We start from the raw sequence: 17,772 nt of genomic DNA on the forward strand, positions 1-17,772 counted from the left end.
GCTTAAACTGATAAAATTGTGACATGTATAAGATTTTCTACCATCTTTTACTTCCAGCCAGTATGGCCCCTTCTGCTAACAGGGCCCAGATTTACACTCTCACATAAACAACTAAAAATGGACAAAATTTAAAAAGCAACCATTTTCAAACACTGGTCAATTCAGACAACAGGTAGTACCAGACTTTGACCTCTATGAAAGAGGAAACTCACAAGGTGAGATCTATTATCCCTTTAGCTTTCTTCTGGGAGGTACATTTCAGCCTGTGGAATAGGAAAAGTGATTGAAAACAGAGCAACACAGTGTTGCTGACTTGGGAAGACAGAAATCAGAGTTCAAGGAGGGAGGCCACTAGAAGTTGCAGAGTTCAAATTAGAAGGGAACTACCCAGAAAAAATAAAGAAACCTGCATAACAGTACCCTTGAATCTTTGCTGAATACAAAGGTATGCATGCATAGACTAAGCAAGGAGTGACTGGAGAGCTCTGAACTGGGGATCTACAGAGCTACCAGAGTTCATGCCAGGCTGGGAATTATTCAACTTCCCAATAGCCACAGTGGAGAGCCCTTGGTGATCACTTGGGGCATTCAGTAAAGTTCCCAGAAAGGTCACACTTTAGTAGTGGAGCTAAACTATCCATTGAGTAAAGGCTGTTCTACATTTGTGCTAACAAATATTAAAATAATCTTTGAAAGGAACAATCTGAAATTAAGTAATGTAACCATGTAGTCAAAGGGATTGGTAACCTTTTTCTACAGAGGGCTAGATAGTAAAAACTTTAGGTGTTGTGGGCCACATAAAATTTCTGCTGCATATTTTTTTCCTTCTTTTTAAAAACAACTCTTTAAAATATAAACACCATCATCATTTCCCATGGGCTGGACAAAAACAAGTCATGGGCTGGATTTGGCCCACAAGTGTTTTTGCTGACCCTTGAACTAGCAGAATAAAACTCTACAACCTTTAAAGGAACATAACAAAGTCAAATTATCAACAACATTTGGCACCAAATCAAACATTACTGGGTGGGCCAAAAAGCAAGAAAATATAATCTATAACCAAGAGTAAAATCAGTCAATAGAAACAGATCCAGAAATGATGGAATCAGCAGTCAAAGTTTAAAAACAGTTGTTATAACTGTGTTCAAGTATTTAAAGAAAACATGAACAGAATGAAAAAAGAAATCTAACATATAAAAAACCAAATGAACTGTTTTAAGAAAGATTTTATTTATTTATTTGACAGAGAGAGAGAGCACAAGTAGGTGGAGTGGCAGGCAGAAGGAGAGGGAGAAGCTGGCTCCCTGTTGAGCAGGGAGCCCAATGTGGGACTCGATCCCAGGACCCTGGGATCATGACCTGAGCTGAAGACAGACACTTAACCAACTGAGCCACCCAGTGCCCCCCAAGTGAACTTTCTAATAGTGAAATATATAATAGCTGAAACAAGGAAATTCTTTTTCTTTTTTTAATTAAGATTTTTTAGTTTATTTGTGAAAGAGGGAGAGTGCGCCTGAGTGTGTACAAACAGGGGGAAAAGGCAGAGGGAGAGGGAGAGAAAGAATCTCAAGCAGACTCCACACTGAATGAGGTGTCCAAAGCAGGGCTCGATCCCAGACCCTGAGACCATGACCTGAGCCAAAACCAAGAGTCAGACGCTTAACCAACTGAGCCACCCAGGAGCCCCTGAAACAAAAAAATTAATTGGATAGGAACAATAGCAGATTAGACACTATAAAAGAAGAAATCAGTAAACTTAAAGATAGCAGTAGAAACTATACAAACTGAAGCACAGTGATACAAAAAATTTAAAAATAATTAACAGAGGAATCATCTATGGTATAATACCAAGCAGTCTAATGTATATTTATTTGGATTCATAGGGTGGAGTGGCAAAAAATATTTGAAGAAGGGGCACCTCTGTGGCTCTGTTGGTTAAGCCTCAGATTCTTGGTTCTGGCTCAGGTCATGATCTCAAGGTCATGAGATTGAGCCCTGCATCATGGAGTCTGCATGGACTCTCCCTCTCTGGCTGCCCCTCCCCAACTCAAATAAATAAATAAAATCTTATAAAAAAGTATTTGAAGAAATAATGGCCAAAATTTTTCTCAAGTTGAGGAGAACTATAAACCCACAAATCCAAGGAGCTCAATGAACCTGTTTGAGTATCTAGAATGAGGGTCAAAGAACCAAATAGCAGTAACTTTAAACCTAACACAACTTTTTTTTTTTAATTTGAGTATAGTTGACACGTTGTTACATTAGTGTCAGGTGTGCAACCTAGATTTAATACGTTTTTACATCATGCTCTATTCACCACAAGTGTAGCTACCATCTTCCCATTACACTGCTTTCACAATATCATTGACTGTGTTCCTTATGTTGTGCCTTTAATTCCCAGGACTTATTCTTAAATGGCAAATTAACTGGATTCCAAGTAGAACACATTTGTCTTTTTACCTTATCAGGTCTTAAGCACCGAAGAATTATTATTTTCTGTAGTTCATTTAGTTTTTCATCCATTGGTACTGGAAATTTAGCATTGTGTGGCTCTTTACTGTCATAAATTTCCCGCCATTCAGTTATATGTTCACAAAAATGCTTCCTAATGGAAAAAAAGCTTAATAGTTATTACTTCATTGGAAAATAATTTAAAAAGAGATTGTTAATCAAGGAGATTACAAATTTACCTATCCTTATTCAATGCTGTCATCAAGCTTAAATAATTACCTGAGTTCTTTGAAGGCAGGAAATTCACTTGCACGGCAAATTTCCTCCCAGCTTTTATCCTGTAGCCAAGTCGGATCAGGATTTTTCTCAGCACTCTTAAGACTTACTCCTCCAGTTAAAAGAAACATCAGTTCCTGGTATTCAATCTCTTTCTTTGCCCTGTAAAACCAAAATAAAGATTGCTGTGAATTGTTGATTTTAAAATTGAATGAAATCAATTTCTGCTTCTACAGCCTTGATAAAATAATCAGTACCGAATTACTCTACTGCCATAAACAATTGGAAAACCAGATAAAGTGAATGAAAGAACTGTTTTTGGAAATTATACAACAGCCAGTGCAACACTGTGGTCCCTGAGAAAAGGGAGACAATTAAGGTGATCCCTATGATTGTCTCAGCTATCCACCTAGAGGCACTTTCCAGACTACAAAACAGACAGGTGATCAAAATCAGAACTTGATAGTATTGCTGAGTTGAATAAACAGAGATCAGAGTTAAGGAAGGCTGAGGTGGCAGAATTTGTGGGCAGAGTGCCAGAGAGGAGGGAGATGCATGGAAAAGAGGTCGAGAAATCTGCATAGGTATCTTCTTGATTCAATTGCTAAATGCTAAATCATATATGAATAGGGTAAAACTACGGGAGACCAGGTAAAGAATATCTGGGGAGCTGTAAACTGAGCAGCTACCAGAGCTCACACAAAACTTGGAGATAGGAGTTCTTGCCAACTAGAGTTAATCTTCGTTGAACACCAGAGGAATTCAGAGGCAACATCAGAAGGATCATGCCTTAGTAGAAAAGCTAACCTAGCCTTAGAATAAAGCCTATTCTAAAACTACCAAAAGAAAGCTCAAAAACAAGCCTTGAAAACATCAAACTAATCCAGTAATTTAAGTACCTGTATAAGTAAAGTCTAATGCTTTTTAAAGTTATAATAAAAAAAAAAAACCCAGCATTTATCCATGTAAAATTCACACTATCCATAACCAGGAGAAAAAAATCAGTCAATAGATACATACAAGCGATAGAGATAATACAACAAAAAGATAGGAATGTTAGAAGAGCTATTACAAATATGCTGAAGGAATTAAAGCAAAATGAACATAAGGAATAGAGAAACAGGCAACAGAAAAAATAACCAAATGCAACTTCTAGAGATCAAAAGTATGAAATCTAAAAGAAAAATTCACTGATTTCTTTCCAGATGTAGAGAAAATGAAAGGATTCATTACCAGTAGATATATAGTATAAGAAAGGTTAAAGGAAGTTTCAGGTAGATAGAAATTTGAATCAACACAAAAGAATAAAGAGTGCCAGAGATGGTAACTATGTCAGTAAACATAAAAGACTTTTCTCTTATTACTTAAGTCTCTTTAAAAGATTATTGACTATTTAGGGGCACCTGGATGGCTCAATCAGTTAAGTGTCTGCCTTTGGCTCAGGTCATGATCGATCCCAGGGTCCTGGGATCAAGCCCCTCACTGGGCTCCTTGCTCAGCGGGGAGCCTGCTTCTCCCTCTCCCTCTGCCTGCCACTCCCCCTGCTTGTGTTCTCTCTCTTTCTCTCTCTCTGTCAAACAAATAAATAAAATCTTAAAAAAAAAAAAAAGATTACTGACTAGAGCAGAATAACAATGTGGTATGGGATTTATAACATGTACAAGTGAAATATATGACAATAACAAAACAAAGGCTGGGAGGAGAGAGATGGAAGTATATTGTTGTAAGTTCTTATACTATATACATATGAAGGAGTATAATTTTACCTAAAGATGGACTCTGGTATGTTAAAAGGTATACTATAATCCCAAGGAAACCACAAAAAGAATAAAACAAAAAAATTATAGCTAGTAAGTCAACAAAGGAGATAAAATGGAATCATAATACATACTCAATTCAAAGAAAAAGAAAATGAGGAAATGGAACAAAAAAACAGATGTGCAAAACAGAAAGCAAGTTGTAAGACAGTAGATTTAAATATAACTCTATTATCTCATTGAATGTAAATGGTTTAAACAATTTCACTAAAGGCAGCAATTATCAGATTGGATAAAACAAAGAAGACCTAATATATGTTGTCTACAGAAATACAGCTTAAATATAAAGACACAAATAGGTTAAAAGGAAAAGTATGGAAAAATATATACCATCCTAACACTATTCAAAAGAAAGCTGGGGTCTGTAATAGGATTATACAAAATAGATTTCAGAACAAAGGATAGACCAGGAATTTAAAAAAAAAAAAAGTCAAGTCAATTCATTAAGAGGTCATAGTAGTCCTAAACACTTACACATCTAATAACAGAGCATCAAAACACAAACAAACATTGATAGAACTGTCAGAAGCAATCTCCATAGCTAAGAGATTTCAAACCTCTCTCAAAAATCGCTTGAACAAGTACACAGAAAATCAATAAGGATAATAGTATATAGACTAGCTTGACCTACTTGACATTTGTAGAGCATTCCATTCAAAAACAGCAAAATACAGATTCTTTTCAATGGCATATAGAACATTTGCAGAGATAGACCACATTCTAGGCCTTAAAATGTCTCATTTATAAAATTTCTAGAAAAGGAATAGTTATCAGGGGTGCCTGGGTGGCTCAGTTGGTTAAGCGACTGCCTTCGGCTCAGGTCATGATCCTAGAGTCCCGGGATCGAGTCCCACATCGGGCTCCCTGCTCAGCAGGGAGTCTGCTTCTCCCTCTGACCCTCTTCCCTCTCGTGCTCTCTATCTCTCATTCTCTCTCTCAAATAAATAAATAAAATCTTTAAAAAAAGAAAAAGAAAAGGAATAGTTATGGAGACAGAAAGCAGATCAGTGGTTACCTGGGGCTGGGAATAGGAATAGGAATTGACTAAGTAGGCACAAGCAAGGAAACTCTGAGATGATGGAAGTGTTCTAAAACTGGATTTTGGTGATGGTTGCACAATTGTATAAATGTACTAAAAATCATCTAACTGTATTCTTACAATCATCCAATTGCATAATAATTACCTAATAAAGCTGGGAAAAAGGGAAGTTTTCCAGGTAAACAAAAACTAAAGATGTTTATCATCACTAAACTGGCCTTACAAGAAATATTAAAAAGACTTTTTTTGAGCTGATAAGAGAAGGCACTAATTAATAACATAAAACATACAAAAGTAAAAATCTCACTGGAAAAGGTAAAGAGTAAACGTAGTAGATTCAATCACTTCTAAAGCAAGTATGAAGGTTAAAAGACAAAAGTAATAAAATTAACTAAAACTACAATAGTTAAGGGATGCATAAAACATAAATATGTAAAATGTGACATCAAAAATATAAAATGGGGGTGTAGTAAAAAGATAGTTTGGAATGTGTTCAAATTGAAGCTGTTCTCATCTTAAAACAAACTATTATAAACACAGGATGTTATATGTGAACCTCACAGTAACCACAAAGAAAAAAACTCCTGGTAAATACCACAAAGAAACTGAGAAGAACCTAAACACAAAAACTAGAGAAAGCCATCATACCACAAGAGAAGAGAGAAAAGAGAAGAAAGAACAGAGAGGGACTAAGAAAACAGGCAGAAAACAATTACAAAATGGCAGTAAGTAATGCTTATCATTAATTACTTTAAATGCAGATAAACTCGCCAATCAAAAGACATGAAATGGCTGAGTGGATTAAAAAAAAGCACCCATCTCTATGCTGCCTACAAGAGACTCAGTTTAGAAGTAAGGATACACACAGACTGAAAATGAAGGGATAGGAAAAGATAGCCCATGCAAATAGAAATGAAAAGAAAGCTGGTGTAGCTATACTCATATCAGACAAAATAGACTTTAAAACAAAGACTATGATAAAATACCAAGAAGGGAATTACATAATGATAAAGGGATCAATCCAGCAAGAAGACACAACGTTTGTAAATATATATGTACCCAATGTAGGAGCACCAAATATATAAAGCAAATATTAACAGACCTAAAGGGAGAACTTGACAGCAATACAATAATAGTAGGGCACTTTAATACGCCCACTTACACCAATGGATAGAGCAGCCAGACAGAAAATCAATAAGGAAACAGTGACCTTAAATGACACATTAGACCAAATGGACTTAGTAGACACATGCAGAAAATCCCAGCCAAAGGCAGAATACACATTCTTTTCAAATGCACTTGGAACATTCTCCATGACAGATCACATGGTTAGGCCACAATAAATTCAAGAAGATTGAGATTATAATATTTATGTATTTATTTTAGAGAGAGAGAGAGAGAGAGAGAGACCAAGAGAGCATGAGCAGTGGAGGGGCATAGGAAAAGGGAGGGAGAATCTCAAGCAGACTCTCTGCTGAGTGTGGAGCCTGATGCAGGGTCAATCTCACAACCCTGAGATCATAACCTGAACAAAAACCAAGAGTTGGACACTGAAATGACTGAGCCACCCAGACACCCTAAGATTGAAATTATATTAAGCATCTTCTTTGACCACAATGGCAATAAAACAAGAAATCAACTACAAAAAGAAAACTGGAAAAACCACAAAAATGTGGAGATTAAGCAACATGCTCCTAAACCAATGGGTCATCAAAGATATCAAAGAAGAAATTTAAAAATATATGAAGACAAATGAAAACAGAAATATGACACACCAAAATCTATGCAGTGCAGCAAAAGTGGTTCTAAGAGGGAAGATCACAACAATAAAGCCTACCTCAAGAAACAAGAGAACCTCAAATAACCTAACTTTAAACCCAAAGGAACTAGAAAAAGAATAAATGAGCCTAAAGTTAGTAGAAGGAAAAAAAGTAACAAAGATCAGAGTGCAAATAAATCAAGACTAAAAATAAATAAATAAAAAAGATCAGTAAAATTGAGAGGTGGTTCTTTGAAAAGATAAACAAACTTGAAAAACCTTTAGCTAGACTAACCAACAACTTAAGAGGAGGGGTGCCTGGGTGGTTCAGTCAGTTAAGTGTCTCCCTTTGGCTCAGGCCAATATCCCAAAGTCCTGGAATCAAGCCTGTGTTAGGCTCCCTGCTCAACGAGGAATGTGCTTCTCCCTCTGCCTCTGCCCCTCCGACCCCATCCCCACTCATGCTCTAACAAATAAATAAAATCTTTAAAAAAAAAAAAAACTTAAGAGAAGAAAACACTTCCAAACTCATTTTATGAGGGCAGCATTACCCTGATACCAAAACCAGACAAGGACACCACAAAAAAAGAAAATTACAGGCCAATATCTTTAATGAACATAAATGCAAAAATACTCAACAAAATATAGCAAACCAAATGCAACAACACATTAAAAGAATCATGCACTATAATCAAGTGGGATTTATTTCAGAGATCCAAGGATGATTCAACATCCACAAGTCAATCAAGGTGATACACCACATTAACAAATTTAAAGATAAAAATCACATAATCATCTCAACAGATGCGGAAAAAGCATCTAACAAAAGTCAACATCCATTTATGTTAAAAACTCTTAAAGTGGGTACAGAAGGAAGATACCTCAACATAATAAAGGCTGTATATGACAAACCCACAGTTAACATACTCAATGGTGAAAGCTTTTCCTCTAAGATCAGGAACAAGACAAGGATGCCCACTCTGCACACCTTTATTCAACATAATACTGGAAGTTCCAGCCACAGAAATTAAGCAAGAAAAAGAAATAAAAGGCACCCAAAATGGAAAGAAGTGAAACTGTCACTATTTGCAGATACTTTATATAGAAAATTCTAAAAACTTTGTTGGAACTTAGAAAAACACTGTTAGACCTAATAAATACAGTAGAAGTGCAGGATACAGTATCAATCTATAGAAATCAGTGGCATGTCTATACACTAATAAAGAACTATCAAAAAGAGAACTTAAGAAAACAATCCCATTTACAATTACACCAAAAGAATAAAATACCTGGAATAAATTTAATCAAGGAGGTGAAAGACCTGTCCACTGAAAACTATAAAACACTGATACAGGAAACTGAAGACACAAATAAATAGAAAGATATTCTATGCTCATAGATTGGAGGAATCAATATTGTTAAAATGTCCATACCACCCAAAGCAATTAACAGATTGAATGTAATCCCTATCAAAATTCCAACAGCATTTTTCACAGAGCTATAACAACTAATTCAAAAATTTGTATGGAATCACAAAAGATCCCAAATAGCCAAAGTGATCTTGAGGAAGAACAACAAAGCTGAAGGTATTATGTTCCCTGATGTCAAATGATATTACAAAGCTATAGTAATCAAAATAGTATGGTACTGGCATAAAGACAGACACACAGATCAATAGAATAGAATTGAGAGAACAGAAATATATATAAAGAGCCCATAAATAAATATACCCCCCCACACATATATACAATTAATTTATGACAAAAGGGGAAGAACACATAATGAAGAAAGGACAGTCTCCTCAGTGAATGGTGCTGGGAAAACTGGACAGCCACATGCAAAAGAATGAAACTAGACCACTATCTTACACTATACACAGAAATTAATTCAAAATGGATTAAAGACTTGAACGTAATACCTGAAACCATAAAACTCCTAAAAGAAAACATAGGTGGTAAGCTTCTTGACATCAGTCTTAGCTATATTTTTGTAGATATGACTCCAAAGGCAAGGGAAACAAAAGCAAAAATAAACAAATGGGACTATATCAGACTAGAGTTTCTAAACAGTGAAAGAAACCATCATCAAAATGAAAAGACAACCTACTGTTGTTAACTCATACAACTTAACAACAAAAAGGAAACAACTTGATTTAAAAATGGGCTTAGGATCTGAATGGACATTTTTCCAAAGAAGAAGTACAGATGGCTAACAGGCACATGAAAAGATGTTCAACATCACTAATTAGGGGCACCTGGGTGGCTCAGTTGGTTAAGTGTCCAACTCTTGATTTTGGCTTAGGTCATGATGTCAGGGTCCTGGGACTGAGCCCTGCCTCAGGCTCTGCACTCATCGGGGAATCTGCTGAGATTCCCTCTTCCTCTCCCTTTGCTGCTCCCCCTGCTCATGCTCTCTCTCTCTAAAATAAACAGATAAAGTCTTTTTAAAAATCACTAATTATTAGGCGAATGCAAAATGCAAATCAAAACTACAATAAGATATCACTTCACACTAGTTAGATTGACTATAATAAAAAGACAAGAAATAAGTGTTTAAGAGAATGTGGAAAAAGGGAATTCTTGTACCCTGTTGGTGGAATATAAATTGGTATGGACACTATGGAAAATAGTATAGAGATTCCTCAAAAAGTTATTAATCGAATTACAATACAATCCAGCTATTTCACTTCTGGTATTTATCCAAAGAATAGGAAAACTCTCATTTGAAATGATATATGCACCCCAATGTTCATAGCAGCATTATTTACAATAGCCAAGATATGGCAACAACCTAAATGTCAGCTGATGGATAAATGGATAAAGAAGATGTGGTCTATATAAACAATAGAATACTGCTCAGACATTTAAAAAAAAAATCGAAATCCTGTCATTTGTGACAATAGGAATGGACCTTGAGGGTATTATGTTAAGTGAAATAAGTCAGAAAGAGAAAGACAAAAACAGTACAATTTCACTCATATGTGGAATCTAAAAATAAATAAGCAGGGGCGCCTGGGTGGCTCAGTCGTTAAGCATCTGCCTTCGGCTCAGGTCATGACCCCAGGATCCTGGGATCCAGCCCCGCATCGGGCTCCCAGCTCAGCAGGAAGCCTGCTTCTCCCTCTCCCACTCTCCCTGCTTGTGTTCCCTCTCTCACTGTGTCTCTCTCTGTCAAATAAATAAATAAAATCTTTAAATAAATAAATAAACAAATAAGCAAAAACAAAAACAAACTCATAGACATGAAGAACAGATTGTTAGTTACCAGAGGGAAGGGAACTGTTAGTGGGTGAAATGGGTGAAGGGGGTCAAATGCATGGTGATGGATGGCAACTAGATTTTTGGAGTGATCACTTTGTAATAAATACAGATGTTGAATTTTAATGTTGTACATCTAAAACTTATATAATGTTACATACCAATTTTAACTTGTAAAAAATGAGAAACAAACAAACAAAAAAGAACAATGGCAGTGAATAGAAAACAGTAACATATATGGTAGCTATTAATCCATTTATATAAATAATCACTTTAAATATCATTGGTTTCAATACATCAATTAAAAGACATAGATGGGGGGCGCCTGGGTGGCTCAGTCGTGCCCCAGGGTCCTGGGATCGAGCCCCGCATTGGGCTCCCTCCTCGGCGGGTGGCCTGCTTCTCTCTCTCCTGCTCCCCCTGCTTGTGTTCCCTCTCTCGCTGTGTCTCTCTCTCTGCCAAATAAATAAATAAAATCTTAAAAAAAAAAAAGACATAGATGGTCAGAGTGGATACAAAAAATGAGACCTAACTATATGTTGTCTACAAAAAAAACCATTTTAACTATGAAAACAGAGATAGATTAAAAGAAGAGGGATGGAGAAAGAAATACCATGCTAACATTAATAGAAATAAAGCTGGAATAGCTATATTAACTTCAGAAATAGATGACTTTAGAGCAAGGAAAATTATCAGGGATAAACGGGGCCATCACGTAATGATAAAGGGGTTAATTCTCCCAAAAGACACAGCAATTGTTAATGTACCTTACAAGAGAATGTAAAAATATATGAGAGAAAATCTGATAGACAAGAAAAAATAGACTAATCCACTATTATAGTAATGGACAGATCCAGCAGCAGAAAATCAGTAAAGACACACTTGAACTAAATAGCACCATCAGTTGAATACATCAATTGAATACAATTGACATCTATAGAATACTTTATCAAATAACATCAAAATACACATTCTTCTCAACCTCATATGGAACATTCACCAAGACAGAACACATTCTGGGCCATAAAACACACCTTAACAAATTTAAAAGAAGAGAAATCATATAAAGTATTCTCTCTGACTAAAATAGAATTAAACCAGAAATCAGTAACAGAGAGATAGCCGGAAAACCCCCCAAATACTTGGCAATTAAACAACACAATTCTAAGTAATGTATGGGTCAAAGAAGTCTCAAAAGAAACAAATACTTAGAATTAAATAAAAATGAAAACACAACTTATCCAAATTTGTGAGATGCAGCAAAAGTAATGCTCAGAGGAAAATGTATAACCCTGAATGCATTTATTGGATCTAAAATCAATCATCTAGACTTCCACCTTAAGACATTAGAAAAAGATCAAATCAAATCTAAAGCAAGTGGAAGTGAAGAAATGATAAAAATCAGAGAAGAAATTCATGAAATTAGGAGCGCTTGGGTGGCTCAGTCACTTAGTGTCTGCCTCCCACTCAGGTCATGATCTCCAGGTCGGGGGAAAAATCAATAAAACTGAAATCTGGTTCTTTGAAAAGATCAATAAAAAATTTTTTAAAGATTTTATTTATTTATTTGACAGAGAGAGACACAGCGAGAGCAGGAACACAAGCAGGGGCAGTGGGAGAGGGAGAAGCAGGCTTCCTGCTGAGCAGGGAGCCTGATGTGGGGTTCGATCCCAGGAGCCCGGGATCATGACCTGAGCCAAAGGCAGACGCTTAACGACTGAGCCACCCAGGCGCCCCGAAAAGATCAATAAAATTGGTTAACTTCTACCCAGGGCAACTAAGGAAATAAAGAAAGAAGACACAAATTACAAATATCAGAAATGAAAGAAGGGCCATCACTACTAATTCCATTGACATTAAAAAGATAATAAAATGGGCGCCTGGGTGGCTCAGTCATTTAAGCGTCTGCCTTCTGCTCAGGCCATGATCCCAGGGTCCTGGGATCTAGTCCCACATCAGGATCCTGGCTCAGTGGTGAGTCTGCTTCTCCCTCTACTCTTCCCCGCTGCTCGTGATCTCTCTCACTCACTCAAATAAATAATCTTAAAAAAAAAGATAATAAAACAATATTAGGAACTTTACGTCCTCAAATTTGATAATCTAGCCGAAACAGATCAATTCATTGGAAGACACAATCTGCCAAGATTCACACAGGGGGAAACAGATAATCTGAATAGACTTTCTGTTATTGTACTTGTGCTGCCTTAACAAAATACGATAGGCTGGGTTGCATAAATAATGCAAATTTGTTTTCTCAGAGTTCTGGAGGCTAGAAGTTTGGATCAAGGTTCTGGCTGATTTTGGTTTCTGATGAGACCTCTTTTCCTCACCTGTAGACAGCCACCTTCTTACTGTGTCCTCACATGGCCTTTTTCTGTGTGCATATGGAGAGAGAGAGCACTCGGTAGCTCTCTTTTTTTAAGGACATTAATTCTATCAGATCAGGACCATACCTTTCTGAGCTTATTTAACCTGATTACTTCCTTATAGGTCTCATCTCTAAATACAGTCACACTGGAAGTTAGCATATCAACATATGAATGCGGGGCCCATCTATGCAGTCCATAACTATATCTATTAAAGAAACTGAATCGATAATTAATAACCTTCCAAAACAGAAAGCACCACACTAAGATGGGTTCTGGAGAATTCTATGAAACTTATAAGAAGAAATTCTACAAATTCCTTATAATCTCTTCCAGAAAATAGCAGAAGGAATGTTTCCCTAATTATTCTATAAATTCAGTATTACCCTAATACCCAAACTAGACAGAGATAGTATAAGAAGACTACGAATCAGTATCTCTCAAGAACATGGATACAAAATTCTCAACAAAATATCAGCAAATTGAATCAAACGATGTATAAAAGAATAACACACCACAACAAAGTGATATTTATCTCAGGTATGTAAGGCTGTTTCAACATTCAAAAAACAATTAATGTAATCTATCACATCAATAAACTAAAGAAGAAAAAGCACATGATCATATCAGTAGATGCAGAAAATTCATTTGACAAAATCCAATACACTTCCATGATCAAAATTTTCAGCAAACTAAGTAAAGGAGAACGTCCTCAACTTGATAAAGAACATTCACAAAAAATCCGATGGCTAACATCATACTTGAAAGTGAGAAACTAGAAAATTACCCACTAAGATCAAGAACAAAACAAGGATGTCCTTTTTCATCACTTGTCAACATCATACTGAAAGTCCTGGCTAGTGTAATAAGGAAAAGAAATTTAAAAATGTATAGATTAGAAAAAAAAATTAATTTATCTTTGTTTGAGATGACATAATTGTCTACATAGGAAATCCAAAAATCTGAAAGAATTGGTAAAAAAAACTACTAAAACTAATAGGCAATTACAGCAAGGTTGCAGGATACAATGTCAACATACAAAAGTCAGTCACTTTTCTATATATCAATGACAAACAAGTGGAATTTGAAATTAAAAACATGATACCATTTGCATTGGCACCCAAAAAAGTGAAATACTTAGGTATAAATCTAACAAATCATGTACAAGATCTATATGAGAAAAACTAAAAAAATGTGATGAAAGAAATCAAAGAAGAATTAAATAAATGAAGAGATATACCATGTTCATGAATAGGAAGAATCAATACTGTCAGGGTGTCAGTTCTTCCCAATTTGATCTATAATTCAAAATGCCAGCAAGTTATTTTGTGTATAATTGACAAACTGATTCTAACGTTTATATGGAGGGGCAAAAGACCAAGAACAGGCAACACAATATTGAAGGAGAAGAACACTAGAAAACTGACATTACTGGACTTCAAGACTTATGATAAAGCTACAGTAATGAAGACAGTGTTGTACTGGTAAAAAAAAAAAAAAAGATAGACAAATAGATCAATGGAACAGAATTCTGTGGATTTTCAGGGCACCTGGGTGGCTCAGTCAGATGGGCGTCTGCCTTCCACTTGGGTCATGGTCCCAGAGTCCTGGGATTGAGGCCTGCATCGGGCTCCCTGCTTAACAGGGAGCCTGCTTCTCCTTCTGCCACTCCCCCTGCTCTTGCTCTCTCTCTCAAATAAACAAATATTTAAAAAAAAAAAGAATTTTGTGGATTTTCTATAAAGTTCACCTTATATGAAGATGCAAAAGACCCAGAATAGCCAACACAATATTTAAGAAGAACAAAGGACTGACACTACCTGACTTCGAGACTTACTATAAAGCTAATTAAGTCAATACTACAAAAGAACAAATATAGATCAGTGATATAGAATAAAGAATCCAGAAATACACCCATATAAATACAGCTACCTGATCTTTGACAAAGAAACAAAGGCAGTATAATGGATAGTCTTTTCAACAAATGGTGCTGGAACAACTGGATATTCACATGCAAAAAAAAAAAAATCTAGACAGAGACTCTTCACAAAAATTAACTCAAAATGGATCATACACCTAAATGCAAAATGCAAAACTATAAAATTCCTAGATTACATAGGAGAAAATCTAGGTGACCTTAGATATGTTAATGATTTTTTAGATATAACACCATAAGCCATGAAAGAAAGAACTGATAAGCTGGACTTCATTAAAATTTAAAAAGACACTGTCAAAAGAATGAAAAGGCAAGCCACAGACTGGGAGAAAATATTTGCAAAAGGCATATCTGTTGAAGGACTATCATCTAACTCAACAATGAAAAATGAACAATTAAACTGATTCAAAAGTGGCCCAAAGACCCAACACCAAAGAAGATATAAAGATGGCAAATTAGCATATGAAAATTTCTCAACATTATGTGTCATTAGCAAATTGCAAATTAAAATGAGATAACACTACACATCTGTTAGAATGGTCAAAATCCAGAACACGGACAAGACCAAATGCTGACAAGGATGCAGAGCAACAGGAACTCTTACTCATTGCTAGTGGAATGAAAAATGGTGTAGCTACTTTGGAAGACAGGTTTTTTACAAAACTAAACATACTCTTACCACATGATCCAGCAATCACACTCTTAGGTATTTAATCAAATGAGCTGAAAAGTTATATGCATATAAAAACTTACACTCAAATGTTTATAGCAGTTTTATTCATAATATTCAAAACTTGGAAGCAACCTAAATATCTTTCAGTAGGTGAATAAACTGTGATACAGCCAGAGAATGGGATATTACTTAGTTCTAAAAAGAAATGAGCTATCAACCCATGAAAAAACATGGAAAGACCTTAAGTGCATATTATTAAGTGAAAGAAACCAATTTGAAAAGGCTCTATTTCTTTTTTTTTTTTTAAGTGAACTCACAACTCTGACATCAAGAGTTGCATGTTCTACCAACTGAGCCAGCCAGGTACTCTGAAAAGGCTCTATTTCTTGACCTGGTTGGTAGTTACATAATTTTTGCTTTATAAGAATTCATTGAAGTATATATGAATATTGTGTGGACTTTTATGTGTGACCCACATTTTAAAAATCTATTAAATATCAAAACACCAATACTATTGTAGTTCTTTACAAGTAAAGTACAAGTAAAATCATGACTTAAACAGAGCAGAAATATGATATTCTTCTGTGAGAAGCCTTCCTCATCAATTAGTTTTCCCAGGCAAGTTTTTTAAAGCAAATAAAAAAAAAATCAAGTAACTTACAGAAGAAGATTGGCACATAACATAAAGGAAAACAGCAGCTTGTCCTTCTCAAACAGTGATCGGCATATATTACAATATAAGTTGTATGTGAAGTGGTCATTTAAATATCGTAGGCGCTTTTCCAAAATTTTGGATTTGTTACTGAAAGGTTGAAAAACAGGCAAACATATTGAGTCAAACAAAACTAAGAAAAAATAAGTAACACATGAATTAACACATAAGTATTCATTGTTAAAAATATGAAACTAAACACACACACACACACACACACACACGAGTGCATATAAAACCGGTGAAATCTGCAGGTGCCTGGGTGGAAGTTGGTTAAGCATCCAACTCCTGGTTTCATCTCAGGTCCTGATCTCAGGGTCGTTGGGATGTCACCCTGCAGCGGCTCTGTGCTCAGCATGGAGTCTGCTTGAGTTTCTCTCTGCCCTTCCCCACCATCTCAAATAAATAAATAAAATCTTTAAAAAAGAAGAAAAAAAACTGGTGAAATCTGAATAAGCTCTGTGAATTTCCTGGTTTTGATATTGTACTACAGTAATGCAAAATGTTACCACTGGAGAAACTGAGTGAAGGATACATGGGACCTGCCTATATAGTTTTGTGTTTGTGTGCAACTTCTTGTAAATTATAGGTAAAAAACACAGTATAATTCTACGAGAAAATGAAATTGGGTTTATACCATCTATTTTCAAAATTCTAAACTTCTTATTGTATTCCAAAATGACTGAAAACAAATAGTTAATGAAAAGATACCTATATTAAATCCCTAAATTTGAGATTTATGTTGGGCAGGGAACTGTAAGAGACAAAGAAGTATGAAACATTCTTGTCCCAAAGAAACATCAAATCTAGATCAAGATCTATATATTTTTAAAGATTTTATTTATTTATTTGGCAGAGAGAGACACACATGCACAGCAAGAGAGGGAACACAAGCAGAGCAGAGGGAGAGGGAGAAGCAGGCTTCCCATGGAGCTGGGAGCCCGATGTGGGGCTCGATCCCAGGACCCTGGGATCATGACCTGAGCCGAAGGCAGACGCTTAATGACTGAGCCACCCAGGTGCCCCAAGATGTATATATTTTTAAAAAATATATGAAAAGCCAGAAAATATATGGACATAATGTTACTTCCGGGTGTGGTTATGGCTGATATTTTTCTTCTTTATACTCTTATTTGTTTAAAATTCTGTAATAATCATGTATTATTTTCATTTTTTTAGTTTAAAAATTTTTCAGTAATACTGAAATGAATGTAAGATGATACACCCATTCTGGGAAAGTTTGGCAGCTACTTTAAAAAAAAATAAACAAGCAACTACCACATGACCCAGCAATTGCACTCCTGGGCATTTATCCCAGAAATGAAAACTTATGTTCACACAAAAACCTGTACAGGCCTGTGTATAGCAGTTGTATTCATAATAGCTAGGAACTAGAAATAACCCAGATGCCCTAGAGTACATCAATATCATGAAATACTTTTCAGCAATGAAAAGGAACAACCTACTGACACACACAACTTGGGTG

At 35.7% G+C, this 17,772-nt stretch overlaps 1 protein-coding gene across 1 annotated transcript in view; it reads right to left on the reverse strand.

Moving 5' to 3' along the window:
- The window catches only part of DNAH12 (dynein axonemal heavy chain 12), a 233,005-nt gene that overhangs the window by 26,501 nt on the left and 188,732 nt on the right, over positions 1 to 17,772 (reverse strand). The window contains exons 60-62 of the mRNA XM_025885603.2: positions 16,236 to 16,376; positions 2,731 to 2,889; positions 2,461 to 2,605 (exon numbers count right to left, since the gene is read on the reverse strand). Coding sequence (XP_025741388.2) covers positions 2,461 to 2,605; positions 2,731 to 2,889; positions 16,236 to 16,376 — 445 coding nt within the window. The remainder of the gene's footprint in view (positions 1 to 2,460; positions 2,606 to 2,730; positions 2,890 to 16,235; positions 16,377 to 17,772) is intronic.

The sequence above is a fragment of the Callorhinus ursinus genome, unplaced genomic scaffold, assembly GCF_003265705.2.
Source record: "Callorhinus ursinus isolate GAN/ISIS: 27379988/994484 unplaced genomic scaffold, GSC_fseal_2.0 scaffold15, whole genome shotgun sequence".
Lineage (NCBI taxonomy): Eukaryota > Metazoa > Chordata > Mammalia > Carnivora > Otariidae > Callorhinus > Callorhinus ursinus.